This window comes from Mytilus galloprovincialis, chromosome 4 (genome assembly GCF_965363235.1).
Source record: "Mytilus galloprovincialis chromosome 4, xbMytGall1.hap1.1, whole genome shotgun sequence".
Lineage (NCBI taxonomy): Eukaryota > Metazoa > Mollusca > Bivalvia > Mytilida > Mytilidae > Mytilus > Mytilus galloprovincialis.
Genome location: NC_134841.1, coordinates 88488156 through 88507130, shown reverse-complemented (window position 1 = coordinate 88507130; position 18975 = coordinate 88488156). Strand labels below are relative to the sequence as shown.

General features: G+C 33.4%; 1 protein-coding gene across 4 annotated transcripts in view; it reads left to right on the top strand.

The window, feature by feature from the left end:
• The window catches only part of LOC143073308 (uncharacterized), a 129020-nt gene that overhangs the window by 14716 nt on the left and 95329 nt on the right, over positions 1-18975 (top strand). For 3 of the 4 annotated variants that reach the window (XM_076248740.1, XM_076248738.1, XM_076248739.1), the window contains 2 exons: positions 5230-5301; positions 14645-14716. In XM_076248740.1, the coding sequence (XP_076104855.1) occupies positions 5230-5301; positions 14645-14716 (144 nt within the window). The remainder of the gene's footprint in view (positions 1-5229; positions 5302-14644; positions 14717-18975) is intronic. The other variant, XM_076248741.1, reaches the window with a different exon arrangement.

Genomic DNA, 18975 nt, shown 5'->3' with positions numbered 1-18975 from the left:
TGTTACGTTCGGAGGACGTGTTTTTCAGCAGACTGTCGGCATTCCAATGGGAACAAACTGTGCCTCTTTACTTGCCGACTTGTTTATTATTATGAGGGTGACTTCATGCAGGAACTTCTTAGAAAGAAAGATAAGAAGTTAGCAATATCCTTTAACTCTACTTTTTGCTACATAGATGATGCTCTTTCACTAAATAATTCAAAATTTGGTGACTATGTGGAACGCATCTATCCTATCGAGCTAGAGATAAAGGATACTACAGATACAGTTAAGTCGGCCTCATATCTTGACTTACATCTAGAAATTGACAATGAGGGTCGGTTGAAAACAAAACTTTACGACAAAAGAGATGATTTCAGCTTTCCAATTGTGAACTTTCCATTTCTAAGTAGAAACATTACAGCAGCACCTGCATACTCCCAACTGATACGATAATCCCGTGCTGGCATTTCCTATCATGATTTTCTTGATATAGGGTTGCTGCTCACAAGGAAGCTATTAAACCAAGAGTTCCAAATGGTGAAGTTGAAATCATCCCTTCGTAAATTTTACGGACGCCATCACGAGTTGGTTGACCGTTATGGAATAACCGTTTCACAAATGATATCGGATATGTTCCTTACGTCGTAACTACAATCCCCTTCCCTTTCATGAATGTGACCTACCGAATTAGACTATTTACCGGATTTTTTTATCACATAAGCAACACGACGGGTGCCACATGTGGAGCAGGATCTGCTTACCCTTCCGGAGCACCTGAGATTACCCCTAGTGTTTTGGTGGGGTTCATGTTGTTTATTCTTTAGTTTTCTATGTTGTGTCATGTGGGCTGTTGTTTGTTTGTCCTTTTCATTTTTAGCCATGGCGTTGTCAGTTTGTTTTAGATTTATGAGTTTGACTGTCCCTTTGGTATCTTTCGTCCCTCTTTTAAGCTGATAAAACTCCATAGTGACAAATCATATATATCTTTGTCTGTAACTGACTCTTATTGACTTACGACTCTATGATAAAGGTAAAAGAAAAATTCGAAATTAAATAGTGAATATTTATTTTGTAAATACACAAAAGATTAACCCACCGATATATATATATATATAATTATTTTCTGTGACTGTATATTACATTAATTTGTAGGATCCTTTACTATAGATAATTTAGCTGATCTGTTACAATAACATCTTCATGCCTTATATATCATGTACTGTAGTACGCCGCTAGATTAAAACTGACGAAGAAAGGTAACACACGGCCAGCGAAAGCTCTTTTATGAGAGCCCAGGTGGTCGTGTGGTCTAGCGGGACAGCTGCAGTGCAGGCGATTTGGTGTCACGATATCACAGTAGCATGGGTTCGAATCCCGGCGAGGGAAGAACCAAAAATTTGCGAAAGCAAATTTACAGATCTAACATTGTTGGGTTGATGTTTAGACGAGTTGTATATATATATATACATATACAACTTTACAGATCTAACATTGTTGGGTTGATGTTTAGACGAGTTGTATATACATTATGTACACAGCCATGTATCACCATCATTGATGGCGATCCGATGGATACATCTGTTGTAGAGTTGTCACTGACTCAGACGTACTTATAAATATAATTATTTTCTGTGACTGTATATTACATTAATTTGTAGGATCCTTTACTATAGATAATTTAGCTGACCTGTTACAATAACATCTTCATGCCTTATATATCATGTACTGTAGTACGCCGCTAGATTAAAACTAACGAAGAAAGGTAACACACGGCCAGCGAAAGCTCTTTTATGAGAGCCCAGGTGGTCGTGTGGTCTAGCGGGACGGCTGCAGTGCAGGCGATTTGGTGTCACGATATCACAGTGGCATGGGTTCGAATCCCGGCGAGGGAAGAACCAAAAATTGGCGAAAGCAAATTTACAGATCTAACATTGTTGGGTTGATGTTTAGACGAGTTGTATATACATTATGTACACAGCCATGTATCACCATCTTTGATGGCGATCCGATGGATACATCTGTTGTAGAGTTGTCACTGACTCAGACGTACTTATAAATATAATTATTTTCTGTGACTGTATATTACATTAATTTGTAGGATCCTTTACTATAGATAATTTAGCTGATCTGTTACAATAACATCTTCATGCCTTATATATCATGTACTGTAGTACGCCGCTAGATTAAAACTGACGAAGAAAGGTAACACACGGCCAGCGAAAGCTCTTTTATGAGAGCCCAGGTGGTCGTGTGGTCTAGCGGGACAGCTGCAGTGCAGGCGATTTGGTGTCACGATATCACAGTAGCATGGGTTCGAATCCCGGCGAGGGAAGAACCAAAAATTTGCGAAAGCAAATTTACAGATCTAACATTGTTGGGTTGATGTTTAGACGAGTTGTATATATATATATATATATATATATATATACAACTTTACAGATCTAACATTGTTGGGTTGATGTTTAGACGAGTTGTATATACATTATGTACACAGCCATGTATCACCATCATTGATGGCGATCCGATGGATACATCTGTTGTAGAGTTGTCACTGACTCAGACGTACTTATATATATATATATTTTAATATAGTGGATGTGGTCGAGTGGTCTAGAGCGCTGGACATGAGGCTAAGCGATTGGTGCTGTAGTGTATCAAAGGTGTGAGTTCGAATCCCGCTGAGGGACGGACAAAAATTTGTCAGCAGAAAATCTAACTCTAACACTGTTTGGTGTTATTTTCAGACTTATCTATATATATATATATATATATATATATATATATATATATATATATATATATATATATATAAAGTCTCTGAATGATTGTATAATAAAAACTATAACACAAATTCCCATACGTTTCGGTCATTACGGCCTTCTTCATTGATTCCAATGAAGAAGGCCGTAATGGCCGAAACGTATGGGAATTTCCCTAGGGAATTTGTGTTATAGTTTTTATACAACTTGTCTAAACATCAACCCAACAATGTTAGATCTGTAAATTTGCTTTCGCAAATATTTGGTTCTTCCCTCGCCTCGCATGCTACTGTGATATCGTGACACCAAATCGCCTGCACTGCAGCCGTCCCGCTAGACCACACGACCACCTGGGCTCTCAAAAAAAGAGCTTTCGCTGGCCGTGTGTTACCTTTCCTCGTCAGTTTTAATCTATCGGCGTACTACAGTACATGATATATAAGGCATGAAGATGTTATTGTTACAGATCAGCTTAATTATCTATAGTAAAGGATCCTACAAATTAATGTAATATACAGTCACAGAAAATATATATATATAGATATATAAACGAGTCTAAATTGAAAACTACGTTCAAACCTAAATAAATAAATAAATAAATAAATAATCTTTATTTCAAGAGGATGATCCCATTAGTTAAAACTAATCTTCCTGAGAGTCCTCAAAATAATAATAACATATTTATAAGTACATAGAGTATTATAAAGTTATATTATACACAATATACAATTGTATTTAAATAATAATGAAAAAGCATGTTAATTTGCACAATTGATGAAAAAATTCGTAACATTTTGTTTTAAAAGATACAAGTGTATTACTCATTTTTATTTCATTTGGTAAACTGTTCCATATTTGAGAACATGAATATGTAAATGTTTTCTTTACAAAATTTGTTTTTGGTTTTGGAAGATTTAATAGTTTTTCATCAGCTGAACGTAAGTTATAATTTTGATTATCAGTAAAATGAAAATTTTCTTGTAAATAGTTAGGAACCATACCATTTAATGATTTAAATACAAGTATGATTACGTTGGATAAAAACCGAAATTTTTATACGTGTGCATGTAAAACAAATTTCGTTGTAGAAGGGTATAAAAACAGCACAAACAACATTTTCCAAGACACCAAAAAAGTGAAAAAGTATATTTAAACAAAATATATTAAATGTCTCCATGCACAACATAATTTGTTGTTTATTGAATTTAAAGTTTAAAATTGTAGTCAACCAGATAATAGAATATTTTTAATATAGTAGAAAAATACTGAACTCCGAGGACAATTGAAAACGGAAAGTCCCTAATCAAATGGCAAAATCAAATGATAAAACAGATCAAACGAATGGACAACAAGATATTCCATTAATTATTAATATATCCCATAGATGATACTGTTCAAAAAACAATTTTGTCAAAGGTTAAAAATAGTTAATGAATTAACCGATGAAATAATCTAGTCTCATTTCAGAGTATAGGTTAATGATTAAAACTGGAAAATGATCTGTTAATTTCATTCGTTTAAACGGGCAGTGCATTAGAGTGAAATTAATTTATCCTGGGTGTTTCATCATATGTAGCATAGAGGGCGTAATGTTTTCCCGCTTCAAAATTATTTTCGCGGTATTTTATTGCCTATGTATTCATTCAGCACGACATCGTCAATCTGAGCAGTCGAATTTTCTTGGTAAATTTTAATTTTGGTTAAAGTTTATTAAGCTTTATATTTGGAGAGATTTTTGTTTGATACTGATGTTTGAATTATATATGATATGTGTAGATATATATGTATGAATTGTGTTTATTTCTTATTAAATATAGAGCATCGGCGTTTTCGAGCGACTATCCACTTTACAAAGTCTTTGGTATTTATTATAGCCTTTAATGGCGTGCATATTCAGAGTATTTATGTATACTTGGATATTTGGTACAAGTATTGGTTATACTTGGATATTTGGTACAAGTATTGATTATACTTGGTTATTTGGTGCAAGTATTTGTTTTATGTCTACATTGATGGGTGGTTTATACCGGGAGAATGACTAATTAGCTTTATTAGGTTGCTTTATTTTACTGAAAGAAGTATTTTGAATCATCTATAATTCGAAACCGTCAAGTGAAACAATTGGATAGAACCAGTTTTATCTGTGCATATAATAACATTTAAAAGAAAAAAAGCTAAGTTTTATGTAAAAGATTGACAGAAAATAAAATAAAAAAGAACAGATAAGACAAAAACACCATTTAGGTTTTGAGGAAGTATAAAACTTAAACTGTTGTAAAGTTGAGAAAACACAGTCAGTTCTTGTTTAGTTAAAACTTAAATAAACAGCCTGTGCTAATCAAACTGCATTTTATTACTTGAACAACACAACAGGAGCGACAAGTGAAATATGGAGTGCATAGTTTTTTATGTATATAAACTAATTTATTGTTTAGTTTTGAAATATCAGTTAAGCTGTTGATAAATGGTATGCTGTTTCTCTATTTAGAAATATTGTAAGAAACCAGATAGCAAATATAGCTGACAATGCATTCGGGGAGAATCCAAGCTTACAGATTTTGTAAGTACACTAAAATATCATGTATTTTTTCCAGACTGATGTCTTCTTTTTTAAACATACACAAGTAGGTCAACATTTGTTAACTATATGTTTACTAACCCACTGATCGGATCGTATTTTTCGAAAATTGAAAAGAGAACGCTGTAAATTTTCTTTATGTATCGTCGGTATATATTATCTTGAGGTTGAAAATATAAAAGTTCAATAATTTCTCTCCTTTCCACAACAAAACTGGTTTCTGAAATTTTCCTCCCGGTACGATTGACGAAGACATACGCGAGGTACCAGCAAATGTAAGCCAGCATGGCTTCTAAAGTTAAAAAGGGAAGGCTCGAGCTGTGTTTATTTTTATTATCATGCGTGATAGATGGGAAAGGGGAAAGGCTATAAACTGCAAAAACAAATCGCACTTTCTGGGATATATGCTTCGAATTGGCGAAAGAATCGGGGAAAAACACACAATCTGAAGCTAAGTGTTTAGCCAACTCAGGCTAAAACGGCAACGAAGATCACTCTATGGGTATTAATAGAGTTCGAGAACAAATATTCGAGTCTTGGCTATCTATTGAGTTGCAAAGCTATAAAGTTTCATAATGAATAATGCCAATCACTTTTATAAATGCAAAACACAAAGGTTGACGGGAAATATAAATTTGGTCACTTTAAGCTGGGTTTATACTTCGGTAGCAGCAGCGATGCGACAAGCGATGCGATGCTATCGAAGGCGTAGCAATGCGACAAAATGATGCAGCGATGTGACGCGATGCGATACTAAAAAATCGTGTCGCCACGATCGTTTTTAGTTCGCGTTGCTTAGCGATTTTTGTAAACAAAACAGCTATTTAAAATGGAGAAGATAGTACAAAATGAAACCAACTCTTTAGTTCATGTATATTTGATGCACATGACTGGTATATGGTTGCTGTACAACAGACTTAGTAGTAGAAGAAAAAGAACCAAATACACAAGATCAATATTGGCCCAAAGAAGACGACAAGGAGACTATGCAAATCTTGTGCAGGAAATGAGACTTGATCCAGAATATCACATTCTATACTTTCGTATGTCACGGGAGCATTTTGAAAAGTTGGCAAGAAAAGTGTGTCCCCTGCTTGAAAGACCCAGGACACATTTGTATCCAATCAGTGCTACTGAAAGATTGGCAATGACGTTACGGTAATCAAATTACTTCTTTCAAAAAATGTTTTTCTAGAAATAAAAAGACTATCCTCATGAAAGGCTCTTGAAAAACGATGATGTTTTTTTTTTTCTATAAAAGACTTGCATGCAGGGCATCAAACACAAAAAAACAATATTTGTGTTATAAGCCTATTAAAAGCCTAGTCAAAATATTAAAATTAAGAAATAATTGATGCAGGCTATACTTAATTGTAGTTTTAACAAAGGTAGGCATTAAATTCGTGATTATTTTTGCCCGAGCGATAGAGAGGGCTAAAATAACACGAATACATTGCCTATCCATGTTCAAAACTACAATAAAGAATAGCTTACATAAATTATTTCGATTCTAATTAGAACAATTAAGGTTATTTCTATGTCCAGTGTGTTTAAAGTGTAGAGCGTATGTGTAGGCTTTTCCACGAACCTCCCTTTTTTGTTTGTACACAAATAAACGACTGGCAATGTGATTTTTCCGTGGGAGGAATTTTGAACGCATGTGCGAACTAATTTTATTGGATTTAGAGTATGGTTTATTCACAAAGCGAAAACATCACGTCATATTACAATGACTATTGAAAATATCAAAAAAACTGACTAAAGATATATTGAATGTGGCATAATTTTCTTCGAATACATATTCATGTTTTCAATCATGTAAAACAATGTATATGAAAATAAGACAGTGGTACATGTATTTTGATAAGTTACATCACCAGAATTGCAAAAAAAAATGACACACTGGTTATTGGTTGAAACCATTGTTTCAACTATCGTCTTCAATTTTTTTTAATAGTTGTACTTATAGCGCTTACAGTGCTTTGACTTTCCAATTGAAACCGAATTACTTACTTTCAACATGTATTGCATTCCTATATTTATATTTGACTATTCGATTGAATAGACCTCAATTACATTTTTTTTTACACATACTTTTGTCCAACCTGTTATCCATCTACAAATTTATTGAAGTTAGTACACGTTTACGATCACAGACAAACTATCATATGTATACACGTATGTCCTTTATCAAAAGAAGTTATCCAAATATACTATATTATTCTCCATATGCGCAGTTTTCCGCGGGAGTGATGGATGGGTTATTTGTGATGGTTATTTTATTACTTTTTTTTCTCAATTTAATACTTAACAGGTTGTCTTATTTCCTGTTTTAAGTAAAGTATCACTCTTATCCGTAGTTGTTTATAGTTGTGCAAATGTATTAATCTTTGTATTACTACTTGTATCTTCCATGTTATATGCGCTTTCCTCTTATTATCATATTATGTCATTATTCGTGTAATTCATGGTTATTTCTCATTTGTGTATAGATTTGACCGCCTGTTAGTTTTCCCATTTTAGTTGTTTACACTGGTAATTTCTGGTCATTTTAATGCCATTCGGTATGAACCAGGACTTCGTGTAGATGTCCGTACTGTAACCTTCGTGTGCTGTTTCAGAAGTCCTATAAATAAACATTTTAAAATGGTCTCGCTAATAAACTAGAGTGTAATGATAGCCTGTAACCGCTCATCTGTATTTTTTTGTATATTTATATATTTGCTCAATAATTATATAATTATGATGTTGAAAGTACATTAATGCATGTTAACAAATGCCATTTTACGTTCTATCATGATACGAAAGCCATAAAGGGACTCATAAAAAGTTTAATTAATCCGATATATCGGATTGTTAATGATTTATAATCCGAGATCACGGAATTCATTATCCGTGATCTCGTTTTAATAGTCCGTTATCTCGGTTTAATAATCCGTGTTCTAGGTTAAATAATCCATGAATTCGGTTTAATAATCCGAGACAGCGGATTATTACACCAAGATCACCGATAAGCAATCGGAGATCACGGATTATCAAACTGAGATAACGAGTTATTTAACCAAGATCACGGATTACTAAACCGGGATCACGGATTATCAATCCGAGATCACGGATTAATTCTATTTTTGTGTGTGTCCATTTATGACTTCCGTACGGAACCATTCATCACAATTTTTGCAAAATAAATATCTTGCGGAGTAATTGGGCCAGTTATTATGGAGGCGAATATGGTTAAAATAGTTAACGATGACAAACGACTACAGACTCCCAGTGCTTGCAAGCTCGCAAGGCCCTGTGGTCTCTTTGTGCCATATGTGCTAACAAGTAGAAAGTCGCACGACTGTTTTCTACCATTTAAAGTATTAAGCATAATTTTGCCTGGTGCATGTCGTTTTTAAATAACGTGGAATTTTTTACATAATTTTTCGTTTTCAATTCTTGTATTAGTAGTAAAGAAAATAAACTTTTCTTATATTTTGAAATTTATCATCCTTTTATGATTTTCTTTCCTGCTCTGTTGCAGATATTTAGCTTCTGGAGATTCCCAAACTTCGATAGCTCTTGCTTACCGGGTATCCAAATCAACTGTTTGTAACGCTATTTCTGAAGTATGCAATGCAATATGGCGAAGTCTCAACACAGAATATCTGAAAGCACCAACTACAGGACAAGAATGGTTAAATATTGAGGAAAGATTCAGTGGTACTTGGAATTTCCCACATTGCATAGGGGCAATAGATGGTAAACATGTAACGATTCAATCACCTGCTAACTCTGGATCTAATTTCTTTAATTATAAGAAATCGTTTAGTATTGTTCTTCTCGCAGTTTGCGATGCAGATTACAACTTTACAATGATAGATGTCGGATGTCCCGGTCGATTTAGTGATGGCGGTATATTCTCGAACTCCAAGATAGGTCAACGGTCAGAAAATGAAGAACTTAATATTCCAGCCCCGTGTTGTCTTCCTGGTACAGATAACACTTGCCCGTATATGTTTTTGTAGGTGACGAAGCTTTTCCTCTTAAACAATACATGATGCGTCCTTATCCGAGGACACAGTTAGATTATACGAAGAGGATCTTTAATTATAGATATTCGTCGCATCGCTCGTCGCAACCGAAGTATAAACCCACCTTTAATCTGCTTTACGCCGGGAGTGAAACCAATGTGTGCGTTTGTTTCGCTGTACGAGGTGTACGCATAAGCAGCCAAGTTTTAATAAATTAGTCAAAATGGCTCACGTAAAAAGATTACCAAGCTCTCTGCAAGATTACAGCTCTTTGAGAGTTCATATGCTGCCTGTTTCAAGATAAAAGTTCGATATCTATCCAAAATACACTCATTTTCTAATGGCAATCAAAATTTCTTTATCCTTTTTTCGAAAAGGGGCCAAGTGAGCTTTTCTAATTACTTGGCGTCCGTCGTCGTCTGTTAACTTTAACAAACATCTTCTCTTCTGACACCACTAGGCCAAATTTATTCAAACTTGGCCACAATCATCATTGGGGTATCTAGTTTAAAAAATGTGTTCGATGACCCGGCCAACCAACCAAAATGGCCGCCATGGCTAACAATAGAACATAGGGGTAATTTAGAGCAAAACTGGAGTAAAATTGTTCATCTGGTCAAGATCTATCTGTCCTGAAATTTTCATACGAATTGGACAACCCGTTGTTGGGTAGCTGCCCCTGAATTGGTTATTTTAAGGAAATTTTGCAGTTTTTGGTTATTATCTTGAATATTATTATCGATAGAGATCAACTGTAAACAGCCATTATGTTCAACAAAGTAAGATTCACAAATACGTCAACATGACCAACATGGTCAATTGACCCCTTAATGTTGCACTTTGTAAACATGGTAAATACAGCTGTTTTTCAAAACACGCTTCTTTTGGGGAGATCTTGAATATTCATAGAAAATTAATTTTCTTTACATACTGGTTCCCAGTTATGCTCTCTGTATTCCATCTCACAGAGACATAATTTGGGAATGTTACCAGTAAATAAACATATTGTTTACATTGAAATCTGTGGTAACCTTTCATTCAAGGTAGGGGTAGTTAAGAAAATTAGTGTTAGTTTAAACCCTGAGAAGTTCAGGGCATATAAACGTTGAAAATATGCCGCACAGCCCTATATTTTGACCTTTGAAAAAAATGGTGGTGCATAAGATCTTTCAATTCTAGGATAAGATTTTTTTTCAAAACTTCATTGTAAAAGTGGTACAGTTCTAGCCGTAAAAAAGTTCCTATGGGAAATTGCATTGTCAATATTTACAGAAATGCAACCTTAAGGAGTTGTTGTCCTTTATAGTAAATTTTAACCAATGTTTTGTAAATTTTTGTAATCTTCTACTCTGAAACTACTGAGACAAATTAAGTCATACTTGCTCAAATTCATTATAAGGGTATCTAGTTTGAAAAATGTGTCCGATTAACCCACTAGCCAACCAACATGGCCGACATAGCTAAAAATAGAACAAAGGGATAAAATGCAGTGTTTGGTTTATACCTCTAAGACTAAAGCATTTAGAGCAAATTTGACATAAATTATATATCAATATACTAAATAAATAAATGATTGGGAATACGTTAAAGTAATAAAAAGTCAAGAGAATTTCAGAACGCAATTTGGTTCCGAACAATATCTATCACGCTTTGTGCATGCAGACTCCACGCGGCCTTCACGTGATTTTACTATTTTTAGAAAAATTCCATAGTAACCAAATGCACTAGATTCAACCTTTACTAATTATGCAACATTTTCGAATAATTCTCTAGAAAATATTTCAATAGGATCTAAAATTTATATTGTAAATATACACACTGCAGTTATTAATAGAAAAATAAAAAAATAACTTGTACCCTTTAATACATCCAATCACAGCGTTCTTAAGTTGACTTCCTACGCCCTGTCTTGGGTACACAAAAGGCCAACCTAATGCTGGGAAAATGTAATACTACCGTTTTCCCTATACATCAAACATCATGAAATTGAATATTTTGTCCAGAACTATACGAATGAAAATTATAATAGATCCAAATTTTATTCAGATTGTACTATAAAGAAACCAAAGTTTTTTTTCCGATTTATTTACATAAACTTATTAAATCAGCTGCAGCATTACTATTATATGTAGACCTTCATTACATAAAACAATGGAAATAACATTGTATATTGATATAAACGATAAAACTTGTAAATAATAAATAAATAATAATGACTCATAAGGAGTTATTGGCCTTTAAAGTCAAATTTTACAATTTTTTCGTAAATTTTTGTAATCTTTTACAAAAGTCTTCTCCTGAAGCAACTGAGACAAATTTAAATAAACTTAGTCACAAATAAGCATAAGGGTATTTAGTTATTACAAATGTGTCCGATGACCCTGCTTGCTAACCAACATGGCTGACATGGCTAAAAATAGAACATAGGGGGAAAATGCAGGTTTTGATATTTTTCTCTGACACTACAGCAAAAGTATAACGGTTGCACTATTTCATGCATCAATTGTAAATAAAAATATCATGTGAGCGACACAGGCTCATTGGAGCCTCGAGTTTTAATTGGGACCGTTAATATTAATACTATACATAAAGTAAAATCACAAAAATACTGAACACCGAGGAAAATTGAAAACGGATAGTCCCTAATCAATTACCAAAATCAAAAGATAAAACACATAAAAATATATTTTTCTTTAGTTCCTGTACAGAAATTTCACAATTCTGTTTCACTATAATTACATTTCATAAGTAAAGTATGTGTTCCTAGAATTCTATTGAGTAATCTATATTGAAATGTCCTTAATTTGGGGTCTTCTGTTATAAGTAAAGGAATTCTTAAACCAAACTTCTATTCTTCGGCCAGACAATTGATTATATTATTATAAATACCAGTTTTAATTTCTATTTCTCTTGTATAAGGAACGAGGTTTCCTTCTTTTATCTAGAAAATATTTATAGAAATTATAAGATACGTTATCCATTGTTTTTATAGCGGCTACAATTTTGTGACCGATTGTATTTAATTGAAAAAGACTTGTGAATGAACCACATTTTTGCATTCCTTTAGATGTGCAAAGATTAGTCCATAGAACTCCAGGAAAGGTTTACACAGTGAGGCCAATGATGAAATTACATTTTGCCAAAACAGGGTTAAATTCATTTTTAATTTTATTGAGTGCTGGTTTTGATAAATGCCAAGTATTTTCTCCGCCTTTTATTTCAAGATAATCTGCAAATAACACCCTCCATGATGAATAATCTGATCGGACCACATGAGTTAACGTATATGAACATCAACAAATGCGTTTGGTCAAAATAATTTTGGAGCTCGGATTTCATAGTATAGATTTCTAAATATACAATGTAATTAACTTTTTAGATATGATCCCAACACAACATAAAAACTAAAGACTAAGCAACACCGACCCCAACAAAAATGAGGATGAGTTCCGGTGCTTTGGAAGTGTAAGCAGATTCTGCTCCACATGTGGCAAACGTCGTGTTGCTTATATTATTACAAACCAGGTTAAGGTAGATTCATGGTATACCGCCATTTTGGATTGCACAATCGCACAATCGCAGTACAAAATCGGTCTAATTATTTGCCTAAATCTGCAAATTTGGAGACACAATTCAATGGTTAGACTGTTTTTTTCTTATCGAAGACAAATTGTTAATTAATCGTATTATTCAAAATATTTTAACAAATATCAATTTTTTTGGTATAAAAATTATTTTTTTCAAATGAGCCATTTAAGGGGAAATAACTCTTTTAGTACAAAATTTATACTGGGCTAATAGGGATTTTTTTTATTTTTACTTGTAGCAAGAATACAAGTTCGGTGACACCATGTTTTCTTTTTATTTTCTTAAAACATATTATGAAACCTTTCTTCTCACAATTTATTTCAAAATTCTATCTCATAGAATTTTTTTTATGCACACTAATGTGTTTTTTCATGAAAATTTTTGCAATTTTTTTATGTGCATGTATAAAGTCAGCCTCATAAGAATAAAGGAACAAGTCGGCAAGACGAGGGGCACAGGTTGTTTCCCATAGTAATGCCGATAGATTGTTGAAAACAACACGTCATCAAAACGTAACAAATATTTTGTTAATAAAGAAATCCAGCATCTTGATAATGTCAGTTTCAGATGAATTTTTTGTTTGAATCAGAGTGATTCAATGAACAAAAAAAGTAACAAATTGGAAGGGCACTAGCTACAAGATATATGAATAATTTATTATGATTAATTTTTTGAAATAGTGAAATGATAAATCGCGTTTAGAAGCCGCTATCGGCATTACTATGGGAAACAACCTGTGCCCCTCGTCTTGCCGACTGTTCCTTTATTCTTATGAGGCTGACTTTATACATGCACATCTTTGGAAGAAATAATAGAAGTTAGCAACATTCCAACAGCACCTGCATACGGGGTATATATATCCCAATTGATACGATATTCCCGTGCTTGCATTTCCTATCATGATTTTCTTGATAGAGGGTTGCTGATCATAAGAAATTTATTAAACCAAGGGTTCCAAATGGTGAATTTAAAATCATCCCTTCGTAAATTTTACGGACGCCATCACGAGTTGGTTGACCGTTATGGATAAACCGTTTCACAAATGATATCGGATATGTTCCTTACGTCGTAACTACAATCCCCTTTCCTTTCATGAATGTGACCTACCGAATTAGACTATTTACCGGATTTGTTATCATATAAGCAACACGACGGGTGCCACATGTGGAGCAGGACCTGCTTACCCTTCCGGAGCACCTGAGATCACTCCTAGTTTTTTGGTGGGGTTCGTGTTGTTTATTCTTTAGTTTTCTATGTTGTGTCATGTGTGCTGTTGTTTGTTTGTCTTTTTCATTTTTAGCCATGGCGTTGTCAGTTTGTTTTAGATTTATGAGTTTGACTGTCCCTTTGGTATCTTTCAAAAAAATCTTTAAAAAAAATAATATTCAACTTAAAATCGGAAACTGATCCTATTCGTCTTTTACTTGAAGTGCATAGAGCATTAGCTTTGACATGAATCTTCCTCTTTACTACAACACAAATACAAAGACTGGTTTATTTATACCGAATGCTGCACAAATCAAGGTAACATATAAAATGTGAGTGAACAGCATGCTCTCAAAAGGAAGCAACACTGTATGCACATACAGAGTTAAAAAATCATATATTTCCACCCTTTTTATATATTAATATAGTTTGTAAAATAAACCAAAGGTTGTGTTTTTTTTTGTGTTGAAAACTGCATAAGCCCCAGTGTTATGTGAGTTTTTTTTAAATTTCAGGCGACTTTATGGTAACAAGCTGACAAAACTTAAAGACGGTTATTTTAAAAATTTGCGAAATCTTACATATTTGTAAGTCGAACTCTTAATCAATATACTCATATATGATTGATACAGTGTGGAACAAATAAAAGTGTGACAATTCTTTTATATATATATACTTAAAATCAAATTCCACACAAGAAGAAAAAAGTAAAATTCCCCAAAAATCCCAGGAAAATTCAAAACCGAAAATCGCTATTCAAATGATAAAACAATCAATGTAAACGAATGGATAACAACTGTCATATTCCTGATTTGGTACAGGCATTCTCAAATGTAGAAAATGATGGATTGGACCTGGTTTTATCATTCATGTCCAGTGAAGGATGTTTATTCAATATTGTCGACATCGCGATATCTACAATGTTAACACGATATAGTGTCAACATTGTTTACATTGTTTGAACCCTTACATAATGTATACATCGTTGACATCGCGATGTATACAATGTTAAAACGATGTTGTGTTAACATCTTTTACATTGTTTGAACCCTTATATATTGTTTACATCGTTGACATCGTTAACATTGCGATGTATACACTGTTAACACGATGTCGTGTCAACAACGTTGACATTGTTTGAACTCTTATATATTGTTTACATCGTTGACATCGTTAACATCGCGATGTATACACTGTTAACACGATCTCGTGTCAACATCGTTTACATTGTTTGATCCCTTATATATTGTTTACATCGTTGACATCGTTAACATTGCGATGTATACAATGTAAACACGGTGTCGTGTCATCATTGTTGACATTGTTTGAACTTTTATATATTGTTTACATCGTTGACATCGTTAACATCGTGATGTTTACAAGGTTAAAACGATGTCCTGTGAACATCGTTGACATTGTTTAAACTCTTATATATTGTTTACATCGTTGACATCGTTAACATCGCGATGTACACAATATTAAACCGATATCTAGTCAACTTTGTTAACATTGTTTGAATTTTTATATATCGTTTACATCGTTGACATCGTTAACATAGCGATGTAAACATATAAGAAGATGCGGTATAAGTTCAAATGAGACAATTTTTTATTTAAGTTACATCTTTTATAAGTATACCCCTATAGGTTTGACATTAATACGGAGTTTTGGTTTTTATCGAGTAGCAAGCTATGAAAGGCACAAAAAAACACTAGTGTAAAACTATTTGAACAGGAAAAATAAAGGTCTTATGTAAAAAAAAGATGAAACCAGAAACACGTATGAACAATTCAACAAACGACAACTACTGAACGACAGATTCCTGACTGAGGACAGGTGCAAACAAATGCAGTTAGTTTAACGTTTATATACGTACCATAGACTCAATATAAAATATAAACACGATTTTGACACAATATTGTTAGCATTGTTATGTAAACAATTTAAACAGAAAGGTATTTATAAAAAAAGAAGTGGTATGATTGTAAATAAGTAAAATTTCCAGTACATACATACTAACTGGCACATCTATAGATAACCGTATGGCCTTTAACATTGAGCAAAGTTTATATGGCATAGTTAACAATAAAAGACGCCGACATGAAAAATGAAAAACAATTTTAACTATATAACTAACTGCTTAACCATGTAAACTTATTTTTAAAGAAAGAACGAAAAAAAATGTATATACAACAACAACAAGATGTTGATACTATATTGTTAACATTACGATGTGAACGATGTAAACAGACAGGTGTAGACACTATATATACAATATAAACACGATGTTGACACAATATTGTCAACATCGCGATGTATACGATGTGAACGATGTAAACAGAAAGGTATAGACCTTTTATATATAAATTCAATATAAACACGATGTTGACACGATATTGTCAACATCGCGATGTATACGATGTGAACGATGTAAACAGAAAGGTATAGACTCTATATATACAATATAAACACGATGTTGACACAATATTGTCAACATCGCGATGTATACGATGTGAACGATGTAAACATAAAGGTATAGACTTTATATATATAAATACAATATAAACACGAGGTTGACACGATATTGTCAACATCGAGATGTATACGATGTGAACGATGTAAACAGAAAGGTATAGACTTTATATATATGTATACAATATAAACACGATGTTGATACAATATTGTCAACATCGCTATGTATACGATGTGAACGATGTAAACAGAAAGATATAGACTTTATATATACAATATAAATACGATGTTGACACAATATTGTCAACATCGCGATGCATACGATGTGAACGATGTAAACAGAAAGGTATAGACTCTATATATACAATAAATATACGATGTTTACACAATATTGTCAACATCGCGATGTATACGATGTGAACGATGTAAACAGAAAGGTATAGACTCTATATATATACAATATAAACACGATGTCGACACGATATTGTCAACATCCCGATGTATACGATGTGAACGATGTAAACAGAAAGGTATAGAACATATTGATAGGATACAATGTAAACACAATAACGACACTATAAAGTTGACATTGCGATGTTGACAATATCGACAAAACATCGTGCACTGGACATAGTTCGGTTTTATAGAGCTAAACCTCTCAATTGTATACCAGTCGCATCAAATTCAATTAACTTTATAACGATGCGTGAACAAAACAGACATAATAAGTAAAATTGTCGAAATAGGGATACTGCCATCATCACCATGTCAAAATCTCAATCAGTACAAAAACAAACAAATATGTAACAAAGAAGCATAAAAAGGAAATATAAAATTTAACATCCACATGCATTGCTACTTATATTGGTAAACAAAATCAACCCAGATGACCGCATGGCGAGGTTCACATCAACTCGAGTTGAGAGTCGCGTGTTAGATTTTAGAATGTTACGTCACACAGGAGAAGATATAAAATAATTTTGTTGTTCAATGTATGTTCAATATTCAAATAGAAATATATAATTTGATAAAATTAAAGTTCAAGAATTACAGTGCAGATAGATCTTGTTCTGATGAACATTAACCCCATGTGAGATTTCCTCTAAATGTTGTAGTTTAAAATAAGCTAGGAGCCAAAAAAAGGCATTTTCCCCATGTTCTATGTTAAGCCATGGCGACCATCTTGGTTGATGGGCGGGGTCATCGGATACATTTACTAAACTAAATACCTTAAGGATGATTTAGGACACTTTTTGGTTTCATTTGGCACAGCAGTTTCAGAGAAGAATATTTTCTTAAAAGTTAATGGACGACGACGACGAAGACGACGGACGAATACGATGAGAAAATATCACTTGGCCCTGTACATAATGGAAGACAACTTGAAAATAATTGACCTACTTGGAAGGTTTGCTACGCTTGCTTCTGACAGATTCAGTACGCGTTTCGTTTTATACACCATTTTGTAGAAAACTAATATAGTATTACAAGTTTTAGTGTGATAGACAATATTTAGTGGAATCAAAATATAACGTAATTTCGCGATCGAATGTCATTACGGTAGGTACCTTATGTTATACTAGAGGTAACCAGTGAGATCACGAACCGACGAATAATGACGAACGAACGTAATGGGAGCTGTGATTTTCATATTGGATAAGTTTCATTAAAATCAACTAAAATACCCCTTGACACCTCACAAAGTTTCCTTTATCAGAAAACAATGATTAAATACGAGCTTTCAAGTATAAGGAATAAGACTATGTATCTTTAACTTATATACCGGAAGTGCCTGTTATAGTACGGATTAAAACGAAACAGTACGTATAAATGTATACCTGTGGTGATCACCTTCTCCACTTTTAATAACCACGTGGAATGATAGCATGATTTAATCATGGGGACAATCTTTTAAATACCACAGTATAACATACTACCGACCGTGCAAGGGCTGTATAGCCAGTCAATGTCGTTAAATATTTCCATTTGTGAAATACCACGGCGCGACAAATCATTTTTTCCCCTTTAACATAAATATATTATTTCCGATAGAAACATGCCCCTGCCCCCTCTTCATGTTAAATGGTCGATCCGGGACAAATAATTTTTTTTTTATTATTTGTATCAAATTTCTTGTAAGGGACTGAAATAATAATAAAAAAAACAATCCAAGGAATTCCCCTCCCCCCCCTTTTTTTGTTATTTAGCTCATTTAAAAAAAAATGATTCGGACTAAAACAAATTTTCAGTTAATTCTTTCTTAAGCTTTGCATGTATGCACCCAAGGAGGGGTCACTTCCTATATAAAAGTATACATGTATACAGACGTTCCGCTAGAATTGATCATTTTTCAACTTGTGAAATACATCACTGG